Below are 21,748 nucleotides of genomic sequence, written 5' to 3'. Positions count from 1 at the left end.
TTTCTAAAAATTAACTTTAGCACATTTAGCACTTAAATATTAATCATTTTTGGCTCCTGAGTGTGATCTTTCATCTCTTATGTTGTACAGTTCTCTAAATACTGGTCTTGCTCTGATGATCAAAGGTGTATTCACCAATACACCCGAGTCCTTCTGATTTACCAAACGGGAATTGGAGCCAACTGCCAACAGACGGCCAGCGTATTCCTTTTATTAAGCCCAATCTTTTTCATCAGCGTAAAAGACAGTACAGATCACCCACACACTGATGCCAATGATTATTTATTCTCTTTGATCAAGCGATCACCTTGCTGATAGCAGTGTCTCTTTCGGTTGGTTGAGTGCCACTGTTGCATGTATAAGAATAAACTGACATGACTTCTTGTCCTCTTCTCTCCCACTCTCCCCCATTCCTTCTCCCCTTCCCCATCTCCCTCCCCTTCACCCCACCTCGATTACAGCGAATCTATGGTGCACAAAGGGCATGTTTACCCTTGCATTCCCGGGGCGATAAACAGTGATAGCTGCCGATCGATACCAGCCATAAATGTCCGTCTGCGTGACGCAGGTCAGAGCTGCTGTTATTAATGCAACAGGTTGAAGATTAGATCTTCATCATCAAATAAATCACACATGCGCACGCCCTTCTCAAACCCGACAATTCCACCCAGGCCGACCGCCATTCTCAGCCCGTCCCAGTGCATGCTGGCTCATGACGTGCCTCCCTCCCTGCCTAAGAAGCCCTATTATTTTCAGCTATAAATCACACTGAATGGCACATTGATTTTATCCTGCAGTGCTCAGCGTGGGGACAGGAGCTGGAGCCACAGTTATTGCATTTAATATTATCAATATAATCTCCCATATCATCTGAGCAGAGACGGCAGGTATCAGGAAAAGAGGGTGGGGTGGATGGGTGCTGCCACCATCCTGGCTCCTCGACAGTGTCTTTAGTCTACCAGCACATGCAAACACACACACACACCACATCCCCAACCCAACAACCTCCGTTCATCTGATAACAGCGACTTCCCTTGTCACACCTGGAGGGCAAAGTCACACAACTTGCTCCATTCTTTCTGGCTGGCCTCGTTTTTTAGATTCAATTTTCTGTAAGGTCTTTCTCCCAAACAGATCATCGTGGCAGGGTCAAGTTCTATTCTTGTATGTTACGAAGATCTCAACTGTATCATCTCTGAGTCCAACATGGCGTCCAAAATAGTAGCCCCTACTGTAGCTAAGATGATTCCATCCAGTTAACTATTTCAGCCTCAGCAAAACCATAAGCTAGATCAGGCCCGCGATCAAACCTCCTCAATGGGTTTGAGATAACAAAAGGTGTTCTGGGACATGGAGACATCTTCACTTAAGATTTATCAGCTCCTCTGCTGATATAGATGAGGAGGAGTTCATCAGATCTTTATTCGGAATGCTTCAGACTGACCCTTTCACATGGAAGCCATTAATAATTATTAAAAGGTGGTATTTTCGTTTTTATTTATGTTTTACAGGTGGTTATCGGCACTGTGTGTCCTGTGACTGGTTGAGTGTTTTTCTGAAGCAGTTATCAGTTGGTTATCGCCGGTCTCTTTCTCTCCCAGATGGTGGATAAGGGAGCTTGCCTTTATTAGCCACTGCTGGTCTGATAAAGACCTGGTATTGATCGCAGGTTGAAAGAGCAGGTTCGTCAAACACGGCTGATTTACAGAGGCTGATAATAGCAGCACCGGGCAACAGTGAAGCCCCGAGGGGTGGGGGCAAGAGATTGATAGGGGGGGGGGGGGGGGGGAGCTAAAGAAACACATTAACATAGACACACCGGAAAACAGGAGGATGACAAACAGAAACTCAAATGCAAACTTGCAAATACCACATACTTGTATGTCTAAATGCACACATGCGCACAAACAAAACAGAGCAATCTCTAGACTAGTCACGATTAGCACCTGACAGAATTCCCATGCGTTTATCAAAAGCAGCCAACGAACTGGCTCTTATCTCCTCAGTCCCCAGTTTCACAAGAACGGGAATTTTCCAGATTAAAAATAAAAAAAAGAGGAAAAACCAGAAATCCTAACTAAAAATGTGACTTAAATATCTTACAACTGGAAAAACTGACAGAAAATGAAACAAGGCAACCATATACATTAATGTCTGAAAAAACTTAATATTACCTCATTACCTAAATTCTTTATGACTTTCAGAAACTAAACCAGGTATTAAAACAATTTAATTTTAAGTTATGATGGACTTTCTTATGATGCCTTATCCAGTGAGTGTTTCCTTTTCATCAACAGTTATTTCGTAAAGCTTTTTCAAACAATGACAATTCATAGTGACCACATCAAGCTCCAAAAAAATGACTTAAAAATATATAGTTTAAAACTATAAAAACATTATAAAAACGTTGTTTCTCTCTCTCTTTTTGGAGCTTGATGTATAGAAAAAAGGAGCATGAAGATGCTTAAAACATTTCCTTTTGTGTTCCACAAAAATAAAAAAAAATAATAAAAAAACAAAAACACTGCAAATAAGTTAAGAATAATATGATAGTGAGTACATTTTAATTGTATCCTTTAACCATCTCTTTAAGTCACATGACAAAACGAAGCCATTTTATGGAAAACCAGACGTGAGCGAGGTGTGAATATGAGATGTGTAATACTGTTATCAACAGACATCAGTGATAAAACTGTTTCTTCACAAAACAGTACAGGTTATGTCAGACCATCAACACACTGCTGGGAACATTTGGGCTTCTGATGCTTTTCATACAACAGCTGGTTTAGCATGCGCCACTTCACCTTCATTATAAAGTGGTGTAAATGAAGGTGGGCTTGAACCGTCACACTCTGCAGAGTCCTCCTGGTCTGAAGCTCCGCCCTCCTCTCCTGACATGCTTACATCATCAGATGGGTCTTCATCTCCGTTAAGATCCCCAATAGAGCCTGCAGAGAAAAACAGAGAGAAAGAGGTCATAAAGAGCGATTTAAACAAAAGTCGTCCGACATTAAAAAGCCTTTTAAAAGATCCCATATCATGTCAAAGCCTCAAATGAGAGGCTGCAGATAATACTGAATATACCCTGTTAATGTCTTACAGGAAGTAGGGGAGTTCTGTAAATAAAAAGTAATAAAGTACATGATTAAGATAGAAAATTCTGATTCATTTCAAACCTTCTTGCTACAACCCTTTTACAACCATGATTAGAAAACCAACCACTGGTGTTTAAAAACACCTATTTAATAAGCTAATCTTAAAAAAAAAAGGGAAAAAAAACCTTTCCAGAAGGTTAAGTTTGGTGATAAAATTATTATTATTATTGTTTTTTACATAAAATCAGTTTTAAATTATATTCTTTTAGAGAGAACAAGCTATACCATAAAAAGAGCTCTCTACGAATATTATAATGCAATACATAGACAGGGCTTTGCATGCTAATTCAACTATCGCCGGCCATATTGTTATTCCAATAAGGTTTAAGATGAGCAAAACTGTTGAGAAGAAGCACATAAATTCACCATAGCACATTCTCAGTGCGCTTAATTCAACCAGGACACCCACTATCTTACACATCTGCATCTAAAGCAAAATTACCAGGCGTTGGAAAATCGGATTTTACCACAGTTTTTGGTAAATTAATTTTCATTAAGTTGTGATGAGAGGATTGTGTGGAGCTAAACCTGTGACTGGAGGCGTTTATATTTACACTTCCTAGAACAAAGAGGCCTATAATCTATACAAAGCACACAACAATACCCGTGAATAAAGAGCCTTGTAGAAAAAGGCAAAGGCAATTTTTCTAATTCTGTTAATTTCACTTCCAAAGCAATTAAAACGAGGCGGAGATAATGCTTAGAAACAATCGCTCCCTGACAAAGTGTTTCGGTCTTTGTAAATGAAACATCTTTAGGCTAATTTCGACTTCCACGCCTGCATGGTTCACTGTAATTTCAGATAAAATTAACACACTTAGATTTGGACCTCAGTAATAAAAGGCGTGAGAAAGAAAAGTAAGAAAAGATCGATCCCATATGCCATATTTTTAGAATGTAGTGCAGGCCTTGCTAGATCTAATTTTTTATATCTGTGGCGACATTTTCATACAATTAATTTTCCTTTAATCATAATCGTACAAAGGGGCTCCTCTGTTTAAAATTCCAATTACATTTCATGTTTAAATGTAAGTCTGAATTATGATTTTCTTTCCCATTACTGCTCTGCTTTCTGACATCAAATGGCGCTGAAAAAGTTTCTGCTCACCCTCTTCATCTTAATAATATGCATCTTTCACAGAACTGAACACAGAAAAAGGATCGTTTACATTTGCAAAAAATGTTATAAATTAAAATTAAAAGAGGGGAAAAAATCTGGCACTCAAGCCATTTAAAACCTGGAGTGCTTTTTGATATATACAGCAGGATAAATATCTGAGATTGCACTGAAGTATAATTTAAACCTGTAAAAATGATCATTAAACGTAATGATGTAAAACATAAATTATAAAATTGTTTAATAAAAAAAACGCTAACTTTTGGCTTTCTGTCCATATTTAAGGACTAAACCTTAAATTGTAAAAGCATTTTGTCTACTATGATGAACTGAAAGAAATACACTTTTGAGTTCTAACTGGCACTCGAACAGGCAGAACAAAGTGAGAAAGCTGATGAAGGCGGAGGAGATAGGGCTTTATTAAGTGAACCTGTCCACATCAAACCTGTGCGCTTAGCTGCAGTGATTAAACTAGGAGACACCACATCAAACCTGAGCCCTGATTAAATGAACAAACTTCCTCACCCTCACGTTAATCACCACATTACCAATCAGCCCAAACACAGCGGAAAAGAGAACACCACTTATATAGGGAAATCAGGGACTTTGTGAAGAAAGATACTTCTAGGAGAACTGGGAGCCTTTGGTGAGAGTCTTTGTGTGAGAGTGAATGTTCAGGACAGTATTGCGGTACCTGACTTATAATTTCAAGCACAAGTGGCTACACACATTGATCAGAGCCAAGGGCATTAAAACACTCTTAGTTATATTCATTGGATCCAGGAGTTAGACCAGATAAATTGGATACATCAAAAGGAGACTGATCTCATAAGTGAAACAGCTGATGAGAAGACCGATCAGTTTATATACAGACAGGCAAAAGGAGCTATTGATCTGCCAGCTGAAAATGTGCTGAAATGACTGATGAGCCAGTCGAGGGCTGAGACAGAGACCTGGCTGGATGGGACTCGTGTCACCAGCATCGCTGGAGCCGTAGATAAGCTGGGAGCCTCAGGGTTTGCGCAGCACTGGCAGGACCTCTGCGGACACGCTGACGTACCGGAGTGGACTTTCACTTGCTTTGCCAAGATTCACGCAATCTGTTTCTGCCAACACAGCATGCGGTGTGAAATGCAATGAATAGCACTCCAGTGTTCTTTCAGTAAAACTTCAGACACAAGAGCATAAGTGTCTTGTTATCCCTGACAAGACACCATTTACAATTAGAGGCAGGTTCTTAAACAACGGATTCAAGTGAGACAGCGATGTAATATTATTAATCATTGTACTAAATTAACAGATTCCACTGCGGAGTCTCTAGGCCCCACAGAATTAACTGTTAGATTAACCAATTTTAAAGGAATATTTGTGCTTTTATATATGTTGTCGTGTTATTTACGCATTCATACATTTACAATTGAAGGCTACAGAGCAAGCTTGCTAAAAAACTCTTGTTTTGGCAAAAAACTGTTTTTTTGTACATGGGTGGTATCTCTTAAATATAAAAAGAATGTCCAGTAGTGTGACATTCATTTTATGTTCCATCTAAAATGATTTTAATCAGCATTTTGCTGAATTGTTATGCATGCAATTTTTACTAATCATCATACATAGAATATTTGTTGTCACAATGCAGGACAAATTGGACAATTAAAAAAAAAAGATAAAAGACAGACAGTGCTTATTCTGTGCAATTCAAAAAGGAGACGTTTGAATGAATGTTCATGCTGCTCTTATCCATATGATGAAAGTGGATAAGAGAATCTAAAAGCCCTATCCTCTTTTTTTTTTTTTTTGAGGCCGTACATTAGTTTTATGTGAAAAACAGGGCTGATATTGAAGTCATACTCAAAAATGTAATGGTCACTATTCACTTTTGTGAAGCTTTATTCTTCTGTAAACAACTTCCTTTACAATAAACGGATGAAAGTCAGACAGGTTTCGAAAGACATGAAGGCAAGTAAACAACATCTCCAACATTTTTTTTTTTTTTAATCTGAACTTTTAAAAAGAGAGAAAGAGGCTTGTAAATAAAACACAGTATATTTACACAGTATCTTTTGTATTTGCCAAAGCATGAACATAAAAAGTAAGAACAAAGAAGAATTAATCAAAAACTCTTAAGACATAGCACGAACACTGAACAAATAATATAGTTATACTTGACGAGGCTCGTTAATAACGAAAATAAAAAAGTAAACGGTGCAGGAAGATTCTGTTCTCATTTCCATCAGTCAAATCACACGAATGAGTGATTATAATACTTATGATAATGACTGATTATTGTAAGGTGATAATGTGCGCTGGGCACCGGAGCACTTCAAACAGGCCTGACTGATCCTCGCCGTGGATTTGTCAGCAGGTTGTCAAACATCAAACAGCCATGGGCCCAGGACACTGCAAAGAGGCAGGTTTTAAAGACACCGCTCTATTTCCTTATCTTCTTCTCTCACTCGATGCTTCCTTTTCTGCTTTTTACATCCCTCCATCACGTTACTGTCTCTGCCTTTTCTCTGCCTCACTCTCTCGCCTGTGCAAGCTCTTTCCTTTCCCAATTGCTCTCTCCTTTCTTTCGCTCTTCATCTCTCTCTCTCTCTCTCTTTCTCTGTCTGACTGGGAGTGTCACTCTGTGTGGATAGCTGCGAGCCGTTCCCGGTTATCGCCTCCTGCAGACTCTACCGGTCTGATCTGTCTCCTCTTCATTAAGCAAATACGCCGACGTGGAAATGAAAACATAATAGCTATTTGATTTCCAGCAAGATATTTTGCATATTGGTTCAGAGCTGATAGTGGAATTTCATCAAGTCCTTTTTTTTCCTCCATGCTTTAAAAACTGAATTACTGAGCTGGGTGGCTTCGGCAGGATTTCTTTACATTGCTGGGAAGAGGGAAGGAAAAAAAAAACTGAAACGGCAGCAGCAGTTCCCCAGGAAGACTACTTAACGATTAAATATCCCCCATTCCCCTTTTTCTCTTTTTGATAACAGGGAGGGAAAATGTAAAGAATTCACAGTGCTTTAGGTTCAACTATACTAATCAGAGATAGAGGGAAGAAAATTAACTCCTTAATGAGCAGGAGCTGTCTGCAAGATAATGGTCAAGGAGAGGTGATAGGGCTGGAAACTGAAAGGGAGAGAAAGAATGGAGGAATAAAAACAGAGAGATGGATTCACCGAACAAGGGAGAAATCAGATTTTACTCCTCCTCTGGAAATTGTTCTTTGTGTCCACAGTGGGCAGGTGCGATTGTCGGCAACGATATCTCTAAGGTTACAAGCCAGTAGGGTCACCATAGAGATGAATGGTGCATCTGAGGGTATTTTTCAAGCCTCTTTGAGAGAAAAACTACCACTGCAAGAACAGATCAACAAACCTGCTCTCACCAATTTATCAGTCTTCCAGAGTAGAGGAAAAAAAGCCCAGCCAAAGTACTACTGATATCTATTTTTACTTGTGCTTAATATACAATCTTAATATTTCTGTCATAACACATATAGAAACTTTATTTTCAGGAAAAAAAGGATTAGATTGTGGTTCTCTCATTCAAAATTTCACATTCACATAGATGAAAGGAGTGTAAATTCAATTTCCATGACTTTTCTGTTAATGAACGATTTAAACAAATCCTTTAATAAAGATTTTGCTCACAAAGAGGAATTTTCACCCAGTTTTAGAGCAGAGTATAAATCTATTCACTATAGAAATTAGCATGACTTCATATGATTGTATTAAATTTATATGGCCTGTTGGGTTTTCTTAAAGGGTTAGTTCACCCAAAAAAAATACATACCCATACATTACCCTCAAGTAATCCTAGGTGTATATGACTTTCTTCTTTCAGATGAATCCAGCCAGAGTTATATTAAAAATTGTCTTTGATCTTTCAAGCCGTTTAATGCCACTCAGCGGGTGTTGCAGTGCATCAGTCCAAAAGAAGTTAAATAAAAAGCACCCATCCATAAAAAAAGTGTCTCATACAGCCCCGGGGGGTGAATAAAGTCCTTCCGTAGCAAATCAATGCATTTTTGTGAGAAAAATATCCATATTCAAACGTAATAGGCCTAATCACTTTAATGTGGCTTGCGCAAACAGATGTACATGGAAGCAGCTCCAGGCGGATGACGTATAAGGTCAGCGTTTCGCTTTTTATTTAATTTCTTTTGGACTGATGCACTGCAACACTCGCCATTAAACAGCTTGAAAGATCAAAGACAATTTTTAATATAACTCCTACTAGATTCGTCTGATTGAAGAAAGCCATATATACCTAGGATGACTTAAGGATGAGTAATTTATGGGCTAATTTTCATTTTTCATCACAACTAACACTAACTATGGCAACCTGGTATGACAAAAAAGTATTCATATGTGGAAATATGGAATTATGAATCATGAAAATCTGAAAAACCCCTATTGTTTGCATGAAAACCAAAGATCAATTACCAAAATACTAGGGCTGTGGAAAAAATCGAATGCAATTTTCATGCACATCTCATCAGTAAAGACGCTCCTGTAATTAGTAGTATATCTCCAGCACGTGCGTTCGGATCAGGGTTGCCAGGTTTTCACAACAAATCCTGCCCAGTTGCTTCTCAAAACTAGTCCAAAACTAGCCCAATCGCGTTTCCAGGAGGTTCCCCGATAAAAATTGCTTCCCGGGGTTAAAATATACATTTTTTAGCAGGGATGCCTTGGTAAAATTCGCATTTTAGGGGCTAAATATCACGTTATTTGTATTGGGGTCGCTTCGACACGCGGACATGAAAAACAACCACAGACTTGGCAACACTGGTTGGCATTTACTACACCGAGCCGTAAGGATAAAGAATATCGCAGGATATTCTTTGTCGATTTTGAAAACGATTTTGTGTTAGTTGTCGGTAGACTACGGCTCTGTGTAGTAACTGCCGCTCCACCTGAACCAGTGTTGCCAAGTCTGCGATTGTTTTTCATGTCCGCAGTTTGAAGCAACCCCAATACAAATAACGTGATATTTAGCCCCTAAAATGCGAATTTTACCAAGGCAAAAAAATGTATATTTTAACCCCGGGAAGCAATTTTTATCGGGGAACCTCCTGGAAGCGCGATTGGACTAGTTTTGGACTAGTTTTAAGAAGCAACTGGGCAGGATTTGTTGTGAAAACAAACTGAACTGACGTGCTGGAGCATCTTTACTGATGAGATGCACATGAAAATCGCATTCAATTTTTTGCACAGCCCTACAAAATACCACTGTAAAGTTCTGGGGTCAGCAAGACTTTGATTTTTTATTTTTATAAACAGTTTTTTCTTCAGAAAGGATGCATTAAATTCGTTAAAAAATATCTTAACCAACCCACATCTATGCTATACTCCTCAAACTTTCTTACCATCGCTAGAACAGTAGAAATAGACAAAACAGAACATAAGTGCAAGTAAATTAACTCATATCTGAACATGTGGGCCTGTGTTTGTTAGAGTATTTAGGAAAAAAAAGTGTCTGTGAGTATTTATGAGAATGACTGAAAAAGAATAGCTAGAAGTGAATGAGAGAAACAGACGAGTGAAAGGAAAAGCATGTGATGCAGAGAAAACTTTTCTTCTGAAGGTCAGAATAGATGTTGAAAGTCTGGAAAAGAGTGTGTGTGCATTATGTGAAATGCCCATTGCTATTATTGAATGTGTGTGTGCCTTCTCAGTAGCCTTGCAAGTTGTTCATGGGGAAAGACAGATACGGATGGATGAAATAAGTAGTTGATTCAGCTGCCCCTCCTCCCTCCGAATCTTGGATGGTGGGAAAGTTGAAATCTGCTGCTATTTTTTATCTTTTATCAGGCAGCTTATCTCCTGGCTCTTGTCTGCGTGCCTGGCTTCGATAGTCCAGGGTCTCCACTCAGGCTGCCTGGCAACTTCACTCCCCCCAGTTCAATCTCTCCTCATCTCTCCTTGCACCACGCTCACCCTACCTTACTGAAGTGCAGGAGCGAAGCAGAACATTTCTGTTTACGATTTAAAGCAGAGATGTTCTCAATAATGCACAAACCAACATATACTCACATCAAATGTTAACTCAGCGGTAGAGTTGCCTTGCCAGTTAAACATTTAATTCTCATCCTGACATGGGCTTTTGTCTGAGTGCATACACCTGAAGCGCACACACACTGAAAAGCCTGTCAAACAGTGCCTGATTACAGGACTAAGTAATCTTTTGCGTCTGATAGCACTAATACTATCACAAAATGTAAATATCACTATATGCATATTGCAATGGCATGCGCTATCTGAAAATAAAATAAGTGACATAAATTTTTTTGTTCATTTGTTTGTTCACATTGATGTTAAAATTATATTTACAGATTTGTGACATTACTTTTTATGTAAATTAAATTAAATTAATTTATGCATTTAGCAGACACTTTTATCCAAAGCGACTTAGTGCATTCAAGCTATGAATTTTTTACCTATCATGTGTTCCCGAGGAATCAAACCCCCAACCTTGCGCTTGACAATGCAATGCTCTACCATTTGAGCTAGAGGAACACTTTTATGTACTGCTAAAACACTGCCGTTCCCTTTCAGAAGTTGTACAGATTCATTCTTTTCTAAGAAAAAATGTGAAACATATATTGGTTATAATTTTCAATATTTATATTTTAAAATATAATTTAAATTGATTTTACACACTTTAAGCAATATCGTATCACATATCGCATTATTTAACAAGGTATTGCATATCACTTTTTTTTCCAATAATGCACAGCCCTAACTAATACTGTGAAAAACACACAAGGTTTACATAGATTCACAGTTGTTTACATAGGTTTACATATAAACACATTTGTAGTGCATCTCCCATCCAGTTATTGTCGAAATGAAATTAATTTAATGAAATTAATTTAACTTAACTACATTTTCATTTAATGTCTTTAATGTGGCGTGATAGACCACAGTACCTGACTCCGTCCAAGAAGCAGTGTGGTTGAACAATTTAAATTTTTGTTTGTTGTTGTTGCTATTCAGTCAATTTCTATTTGGCAGCGAAACAACGGGCTGATGCAGTGTTGTCACTATTTGGGCAAACTAATTATATAAGATGATGCAATTTACATCGAACACTGTATGCGTACCTTTGTGTATGTGTAAAAAACAAATAATACTTTGGGCTTTAATGTACTGATAATTAGTTCAATACCACAAATACTAGGGGTGTGCACAGATAGTCGAACATTAGAATATTCGTTCTGCTCTAATTATTCGATAAATAAAAATGATATTCGAATTACGCTATATTTTTGCTTGCCATAAAAAAGAAAAAAAGAAGAAAAAAGTCCACAATAAAACCTAATTCGGTCACTTTCTCTGATTCTCCACGGCATATTTGAAGATGTATGTAAGCAAAAAATAATTAATTAATGAATAAGAACTGCGGTCTTCTACAGTAGTTCAAATATGCCGTGGAGAGTCACAGAAAGTGACCGAATTCAATAACATTGTTGCGGCATCTCTCAAGCAACGAATAAACACCCCGCTAACTTGGAGAATGCAGTGAAAACTCCTCTTCTTGCTTTCGCCCTAGACCATCGGCACAAACATCTCAGGTTTCTCGATGAACACATGAGAGAAGTAAGAAAAAAAAACTTTTTTTTGAACATTATCAGAACATTTTCCTTGATGCGAGTGGTGCGGATGAACCAATGATGAAGAGGATGCAATGCTCACTCGTCGGAAAAGGCTGAGCCAGTTCTTTGGCGATGATTACAGAGAGTCCAGCCGAGACGAGTGGGAACAGTTCTTGCTGGAGCCATGTAATCCACCTGATGAGTATCCCATTCAGTGGTGAAACGAAAACACGAAGCGCTTCACAAAACTTATTCGCTTAGCACACCGTTATTTGTGAGTCCCGACAACGTCTGTGTCGTCAGAGCGCGTTTTCTCCATGGCCGGCCTTATTGTTAACAGACTAAGGAGCCGACTTTCCGTGTTTCTTAACAAGAACATGTACAACAATAGAAAAAAAAAGCAAAAAAGATTTGCTGACAGTTTCAAAGTTTCAAAGTTAAGTGTAAGCATTCTGTACAATAGCCTAATTGCTGCAGGCTGCTTTAGAATTTTTTTTTTTTTTGCTTTTAATCTGTACTTTTGTTTGTTTGCATGCATTGTTAAAGGTTTTCAGCTACAAAACACGATGTGTAATGTTCAAGCTTATTGTGTGTAAGCTTGTTCAAAAATGATGGAAACAATAAATGTTGCTGAAAAATAAAGTCTGTCTCATTAAACTTAATTTAAATAAACGAATATTCGAATATTCGTTTTTTTGTGAGCTCAAATATTCGAATGTGATATTTGCGGAAAACGCCCATCCCTAACAAATACATAAAAAAAAAAATTTGTAATTAAAAATTTACTATTTTAGCCATGTTGTGTTTGATCTCTGTGTGGTGTTATCACTTATTATCCAACAATATGCTAACAACAGTTAACAGTAGGCAGCTCACTAGGTTTAGAATAGAGCTAGAGAGATGACGAGTGTGAAATTGTGATATCATCATAAGAATCTGACAAGCATATGGACACCGCATTATCATGCTTATTTATCTGACATTTTAACAGTCCTTTTGTATGAAGTACCGCTACTTCTTTACTTCCCCACCACCCAAATGGAGGTTCAAATCCATAAACAAACGTATATCTGTATGTTTAGCTAAAGAGTCCCTAAGCCACATCAAGCTCTCGGTCTATTCAAGAGGTCAGGGCAACAGCTGCCAGGATGCGTCTAATGGAATAATGAGCATCAGTGCAAAGAGAGCTGTGGGGTTGCTCAGGGGTCATAACCTGTTAACCCACATACAAGCATAATACATGCAGGCCCAAATGGGTTTCCAAATTCTGCATTAAACACAAGCTTTATCTTGACTTGTCTGTCAGCCAATGGAGACAAAAAAAGGTGTTAACACTTATGCACTTACAATAGACATCTATGTCAATATAAACATTTAATTTAAATTTAAAGACATTTAATTAAATTAAATTAAATGGTCCTATAAACTTTTATTATTTATTATATTGTTTTACATTATTTTGGATGGGATTGGTAGAATGTTCTGATTATACATTATTATTTCCTAAGCTATAGCTATATATATATATATATATATAATTTGAGGGCAAGTGGATGTTTTACAATAGATGACAGAATTTATATACATATATATATAATTTGAGGGCAAGTGGATGTTTTACAGTAGATGACAGAATTTAAGGAGGTCTAAAGATAAAAGATATTGATGCTAATGTTAATGGCACTGACCTCATCAAATACTGAACAATGTAAAAAAAGACTCTCGTAGTACTGGCAAACAGCCTCTCAAAGACATTGTTGCATTTGTTATCAGACCCTAACTTGATTGATATGAGCTGTCCTTGGATAAGCCTGAAGCAATATTCAGACACATTCTTTTCCCATGAAAAATTCAATTAAAGCAGCACACACAAAAGAAACAAGCTCAGATTAAACTAATATCAAAAGTATATATTAATATCAGATGCTATACTCCAAGACACTTTGCATGTTTGTGCATGCGTTCAACTCTTGTGTGTGTGTGTGTGTGTGTGTGTGTGTTTTATACTAAGTGTGAATGCTGAAAGAGTAAAGAGAGAATGAGAGTGATCCCTGAAATCTCATCTCACCCAGAACACTTCTGAGACTCTTCAGAGGAAAAGGGAGAGGCAGTCATCGCGACGGTATGTGTAGGAGACACCACTCATCCTCCTCTTTTCACCATTCCATCAGGCTTTCGCTTTCTGCTCTGACAGAACACAGCAGATCCATCGTCATCCCCCTACTAGAGATGATTCTCACTCTCCACACACATTCACACACACAGACATGCGCACGGCCTTCACCGTTTATCCAGACTTTGACCCTGAGATCTGAGCTTCAAGAAGACAAAGGGTTGTGCAGATCTTCCAGCTCCCCCCTACAGACACATCCCCAGCTGTTCCAGTCCAGACTAAAGACTAAACATGGTAGATCACACAAACACTCTGTGGATGTGCCAACGGAGGCACAAGACCACAAGATGCCCCAAAGAAGAGCAGCAGAGGGTGGTGACTAAAGCAGCCAAAAAGAAAATATGTTAGAGTTTAAGTGTTATCAATACAAAAGGAAATGTGTTTCACCTTTACTTTATTTTAAACAAATATTTGAAGATTTGTAACAGTGTGCACAGAATACGAATGTGAAGACTATGAATAAGAAATACTCATTAATAAATTAAACAGAATAACATGTTATAATATAATACACAGCCATTTTGGTGGGCACAGCCTATTATTGAAAAAGACGGGACAATTTGAACATTGCAAAAATATGCACGTAAAAAAAAATACACTACCATTCAAGCGTCCGTAAGATACGGAACCCCCGCACATGACATGCAGGAAAAAAATAGTAGGCTAAATCTAGTGCACGATTTACTAATTAATTCCCTCAATGTACTAAAATGTGCACACGATTACTATTGCATTCCCTCAATTTACTATTTGGTTCACTCGATTTATAAATAGTGCACACGATTTACTAAGTCGTTCCCTCGATTTGCTAAAAAGTGCGCACAATTTAGCAAATCGAGGGAGTGCAATAGTAAATCAAGGGAATCGTGTGCACGTTTTAGTACATTGAGGGAATGAATTAGTAAATCGTGCACACAATTTATTTATTTTTTCTTGTATGTCATGTGCGAGACTCCGTAGTAAGATTTTTTTAATAAGTTAATACTTTTCTTTTGCAAAGATGCATTAAATTGATCAAAAGTGACAGTAAAAACCTTTATAATGTATTATGCCACAAAAGATTTCCATTTCAAATATATGCTGTTCATCAAAAAAAAAAAATTATCATCAAAGAACCTGAATATAACTGTTTTCAACACTGATAACAATAATAAGAAATGTTTCTTGAGCAGCAAATCAGCATATTAGAATGATTTCTGAAGGATCGTGTCACACTGAAAACTGTAGAAATGATGCTGAACATTTGCTATTACAGAAATAAATGACATTTTAAAATATATTGAAACAGTTATTTTAAATTGTAACATTCTTTTTTACTTTCATTGTAGTTTGTGAGCATGAGAGACGTCTTTGAATGGAAGTGCACATTTAAACGTTCGTTATGTGTTCTCAATAGGAATATTTTCAGTGTGAGTGGGTGTATTTACATTTCTTTTGTATTCCTTGTCAGGAAGCAGAGAAAAGCCCTTTATGGCTCTTATATGATTGTTATGACTTAATCACCATAAAAGCACATAAAAACAGACAACACCGTGAGCTACTGAGTGAGCTGATGCAGACGGACAGAGGTTATACACACACATACTAAAACACTTCATGGGCCACAACTGCTTGTAATCCATTCGCTCCTATCACGTACATCATGTAAACCATTAATAATTATTTGCTGGTTTAAACATTTTCTTAATATGAGAAGCACACGAGGGACAAATGGTACCACCATTGCAAGCTTGCAGGAAAAAAAAATAATAATCCGGTTAAAGTTCTTTTTTCTTTTTTTGGTGTTTGGTTACCAACAGTCACACAGGTTTGGAACGATATGAGGGTGAGCAAATGATGACAGAATTTTCATTTTTGGGTGAATGATCCTTTTAAAAATAAAGCACCACCTACGTCCATTCAAACCCATTGCAAAGGAACCTCATCTGAAGGAATTCACAAGCCAGACAAAAGACTTCAGTTCACATGCATTCGCATTATTCAGCTGTGGTCAGATGCACTTATGTGCCACATCTGAGCACACAAAAACATATCTGCAGGATAGGAGAAAAGGAAAGAGGCAGGATTTGCTGTTGAAATGTTATCTTTCACCATTGTCGCACAGGCACAAAATTTAAAAAAATATATATAAAAATACAGCGATGTGTGAGGGTGACAGAGATAAGTATGGAGAATGTAAGGTGGGGGTTGATGAAGTAGGCATGTTAAATATAAACCAGCTCACAGCTGGCAGCAGGAAAGAAAGGGGGTATTTTCAAGAGGAAGGGCATCACTACAGCCCTCAGTGCCTCTGATAACATCCATGTTGAGAGAGAGAGAGCAGTACAGAAGAGGGAAGAAGAGATGAGGGGGGACGAGGGAACGCAGCCCGGGAAAGATACGTACAGAGATGCCGTTTGCGAAAGGAAGTATCACCACCCCTCAAACGCAAACGTCACAATAGGGTTTCTGATGGGAAAAATGTGTTCTTTTCAGATGAGAGGAAGATAGAGAGAGCACAGCCAAATGTCAAAGATGATAAATGAAGGAGTGCACGGAAACATCAGCATACTCGGATGTCTAAGTCGCGAACAAACAGAACATGTCTGTTTGCTCTCTTCAACAAAACCATTCAACGATAAAAGTTATACAAAATGAACAGCAAAGAGATTCACAGATTTAAAGGGAAAGTTTCCCAAAAATAAATATGTTGTCATGATTTTTAACCTATAAATAAGTAGCTAAAGATCTGAATTAATTTCCTTGAGATGAAAAAAGCTCAGAAACTTTCCAAACAATATACAGACACAAAATAATTAAATATTAAATAAAAATAGTCGATCCCATTATAAAATATATCAAGTATTTTGAAAAAGTCTATGAGAAGCTCCTGACGTCTATTGAAAGCTACATGATAACTTTGCATGAAAAACGGACAATTCTATAGTCTGTCAAGTCTATATTCACAAATCATTTACATCTGTTCAAATGAACAAATCATTCAGAATGGTTTAGTGATCTGGATCAATAGATTCATCAAAAAGACCTGACAAAAACAACCAACTTGTCCGCTATTCAGCCCTAATGTACTTTTAATTATATTCAAATGAACGTCCACCGTGTTCACTTTCAGTCCACATTGGAAGAAAAAGACACAAGCAGAGAGTAAATAATGACAGAATACTCCATTTTTGGGTGAACTACTGCTTAAACATAATGTTTGCGGATGCACGTACACAAACACCTACCATTAATTAGCGTCGTTATCTCCACAGCCTCACTAAATCTAATTAAAACTGGTTTGTCATTAACCGCAAATGATGGTAAGGAAACATTAATGAGAGTGACTCGCTTTAGAAGAACACTGGTGAACCAACTAAATGAAACAGCCACTTCAGTTGGGGTCAGTAGTTCAGTGGTTACAAAGCCAGTTCAGTGGCTCTTAGAAGGGAACAGAACGTCTTGTCACCAGCGAACAGGATTCTGTTGTCAGGATGTGAACTATTGGTTACAAGACATTTATTCTAATACAGCAAATATTTGATGATGACTTACTCAAACTGGTAAAGATTGCACCATTAGTATTAAACATTAATGGTATCTACACTACGCCTTGTCATAAATCAAACCTAGCTAGTACAGCTCAACAACTCTCTAGCTAGCATAGCCGCTATTTATCAGTAATATTAATTGCAATTTGTGAATTAGCAGGGCTAACGGACATTACAGAAAGCAGAGGCCCGTCTAGTCCGATGTGTGCCAGGATGAGGTGTGTCTGCGTGTGTATGTGGATGACTGTAGATAATTTTAATATCAGGCTGGTGTGGATTGCTGATAGTGTTTTAAGGCAGGGCCCTGTGGACTGAGCACTGGTAGTACCTATCTGTAATTAGTAACCATTCTCTATCGCTGATAAGATAAACTCACCCTGACCTTTTCCATTTGGTCACCATGGTAACAGGCCCTATACCCCCCCTCTTGATATTATTTTAGTGATTAAACAGCAAATAGCAGGGAGATGGAAGAAAGTGATAGGGATGATTAATAATGGTGTTTGGTTGAAGTGAACATATGCGATTGTGTGCGTGAGGGGGGCCGCCGGTGTCAGAGAGGAGTGTGAATAGACTTGGCTTGGCTTTTTTGTGGTGAATAATGGAAATTAAAGATGAGGCAATAGGAAATAAAAGCATGGGGTGAGAGCGATAGATGTCTTGTTTCTTTCTTTTCCCTTTTTTGTCTTGACGAAACACTTTCAAAGGGAAGAAAATATTAATGCGTCTGACTCTTTCCTCCCTACCCAGCCAAGCCCTTTACCCACAATCCCCTCATTCTCATCATTTAATTCTGAAGACTTAAGAATGTTCTGATTAATAAGAACTCCTGCACTTCAGTACCGCACAGACTGTGATAGCATGTGAGAACATGCCACAATCCACAACAGTGTTTCAGAACATGTATGAAATTCCACATGATAACTAGATTTTGGAAACATCTGCATGATGACAATAGGATGAGGGCATTGAATTCCTTTCCAACGACTTCAAAAACATTAAATATAAATGCGAAGGATGCAACAAGATAAACATTCCGGCTGAAACTGATAAGCCAGTAGTTATTTTCTTGTTATGATCTATAATCGATAAATGGCTGATATTAAAATGTAATTAGGACAAATTAATATAATAATAAATAAAAAAATTAACTATTAAATAATACAAGATCAACAATTAACTTTACGAAAAGGAAAAAAAAGATTTACTTATATATCATCAAATTAATAATATTTAAAAAAATAATAATAAATAAAATGAATATATAGGCCTAATTTATATTTGTGTTTCCAAATATATACTTTATGAAAAGGATTTTAAAAAATGCTTTCCAGGCCCTGAAATCTAACAGAAACAACAACCAAGTAATAGAACAAACATATTACTTCATTTTTTTGTCCACACTGAAACCAATATATACACTTCAGTTCCCAGGCAGGGCCGAGGCTTCTCTCAGCAACCTCTGAGAGTGCATTTGCATAAAAAGGAAAGAGCAACCGTGCATGCAAACTGGGCCCAGTTGACTGAAAGGTCACAGGGCTAACAAGAGCAGGGCTTGACAGCTCGTATCAGGCTGATCTCCGTTTTGATTGGCAGTAAGGGTCACCTTCCAAAATACAGCCAGGGGGAAAGCTCATAGACCTCACACGAACTCTGACAATCTGATGACACTAGCGTAAATTCACACGATAACATGCATTCCATCAGAGACACAACCCTGTGAGACCACACTGACATCTCTTCAACCACTGACCTGAGCAGCTCTCTGGAATGTGGCTGTCATCATGGATTCAAGGGCAATCTGATGAAGGTTAGCCATTTCCGAGATATTTCAGAGATAGACTTCCCACCATATCTGCAGAAAGGAATGCCTGGCCTCTCCGAATGGATAATGGATCCATTACTTTTTCCAAGTGATCTGAGATCTGACAGAAGTACTGAAGAACATCCATGTTCAAATGAAGATCCCCAATAAATCCAGCACTTTACAAAAATGACAGAAACAGACACCTCGCCTGTATCGAACACTTTTTTGGATTTCTTACTGCAGTGCTAGATTAAGCATTCTTAAAACAGGGCCACAGGACACACACACACACACACATCTGCACTGTAAGTCTGCTCTATTGCTTGAGTAAGCGAATTAGCCTCAGCGATGGCTGAGGAGGCAATAAGGCGATGGAAAAAAAAAAGGGATAATCTTTTATCTCACATCACTTCCCACAGATTTTTAGTCCATATCGCTTCCCTGACAGCTGATGTTCCACTTTTCTTTTTCATTATTTATTTATCTATTTTTGCTTTGTGTGAATTCAGCTAAAATACTTCTAAAGCCCTTAATGGTGCTATCGGGAGCCGGGATCTGCTGCCATGCACTGCATTTCATTGGAGATATTTGCTGGCCGTCCCTAAAGAAATGGGACATTATCAAATGTCTAACGAGACTGACACGGCCAATTATTGACAAATTATTCCTTCAGAGAGCGCCTGACTCCCTTGATGAGCAAAGACTTCCTTGATGAGCGCGTAGTCCCTCCTCTGTCCTCTGGGCCGGGGGACTGACGCCTATCAGATTCTATTAAATGCTATGCACTTCTGCGAACAAAGCTTCTTGCACCCTGCGTAACATTAGCTTCCATTATACGCTCATGAACTTTGTCATGATCACAATGCTATACCCGTCTTTTAAGACATTCTATTTATCGGGAGACTCAAACATGACTTCTCACGAGGAGGCGTGTGCTCTTAAGAAGGTCCGTTGTGGTCCAATTCAGACAAGAGTGAGAGAATTCACCAAGAATAAATTGCATCCACTTTTTGCGGAAGCATTGTTTATTTGCACCCACTTTTTTATTGCTTTAATGCATGATTCACTAAAGAGATTAGGATGCAAACAGTCCCAAAAAATGTAATAAAAAAAAATAAATAAATAAAAATCTCCACTGCAATTCAGGCCACTAGTTTTTATAGGAATGAGGCCTATTTGCAATATAAACAATGATGATTCATTCATTTACCAATACCAATTTCGCAACTAGGGATGCACTAACACTAAAAACGTGGCCGAACGTAAAAATTATTTTTGTTATGGCAGATAATAACCAAAAAAATGGCCAATATATATTAAAATAAATAAAAAAATAAAAAAACAACACTAAAACCTAAAACCAATTTTAGCGGATATAGGCATGCATCACAACATTATAATCTACAGTATGAAAATAGACAATCACTTGCATAAATTACATTTAAGTGTTATTACATTTTTAAAGATTAAATTTAAGGGAGCATTAGATGACAGCAAAGGTCATGTAAATGTAAATGTAAAAATCGGGGAAATGCATATGAACAATGAAATAATAGTTATCGATAAAAATAAAAAAATCCGATATAGGCCAACAATCAATACATTTTTGTATCTTTTTTTTTAAGGATTAACTTTCAGTGAGTGACAAAAAAAACATCTACTAAAATGTAAAAACGGGAAAGAGCATAACATTTCCAATATCAATAAATAAATAAACCATTATGCAACTATTATCACCTAGTTAAACTTGACAAAACATCTCACATCTCTCCCAAGACTGAGCTGAGCTGTTATTGGTACACCACAACAAATCTTGAGTAAAGACTCAGAAAAGCTATTAGCCTGAAATTTGAACTCTAAGCACTTAATATCTGTCAGGAAAATAATGCTTTATCGGCTATTCGCACTGTGCACTTCTAAGTACTGCACGCTTATCAAATGCATCGTCATCAGGGGACTTTGAGGCATGACACGGACTGATAGATGGGAGCAGCTGATGTGCTTGCTTTAGGCAGAGAGGTCACTGGAACGATAGGCCTGAGGACAGTCCAGGAGCAGGACACACTGTGCGCTTGGTCTGTGTCCAGTTCTGCAGTTGTTCGTGGGATTGGAGTCTGGATATGAGAAGCTTATTCTTCACAAGCACAAAATAATTAGCTAGTTAATGACAGAGGACAACAAAGCAGTCACTCCAGAGGACATCCAGCTGTCCTCCGTAAACTTTCTCATGAGGGAAGTGACTGTACTAGTTTATTAGAGGAAGAGATAAGCACTTTCAATCTCCAGCTAAGACAGACGTGCCAAGACAGCAACTTTATCATCAAGATATAATGATATATGTGGTATTAAAATTAGGGATGGATGATGCT

The 21,748-nt window shown here is 37.8% G+C and overlaps 1 protein-coding gene across 1 annotated transcript in view; it reads right to left on the bottom strand.

Moving 5' to 3' along the window:
• Positions 1–21,748, bottom strand: part of LOC132156195 (zinc finger protein ZFPM1-like) — a 71,246-nt gene that overhangs the window by 32,558 nt on the left and 16,940 nt on the right. The window contains exon 2 of the mRNA XM_059565093.1: positions 2,805–2,948. Within this exon, the coding sequence (XP_059421076.1) occupies positions 2,805–2,948 (144 nt within the window). The remainder of the gene's footprint in view (positions 1–2,804; positions 2,949–21,748) is intronic.

The sequence above is a fragment of the Carassius carassius genome, chromosome 13 (genome assembly GCF_963082965.1).
Source record: "Carassius carassius chromosome 13, fCarCar2.1, whole genome shotgun sequence".
Taxonomy (NCBI): Eukaryota; Metazoa; Chordata; class Actinopteri; order Cypriniformes; family Cyprinidae; genus Carassius; species Carassius carassius.
The sequence above is the reverse complement of the archived record's forward strand: the minus strand, read 5'-3'. Positions and strand labels throughout refer to the sequence as shown.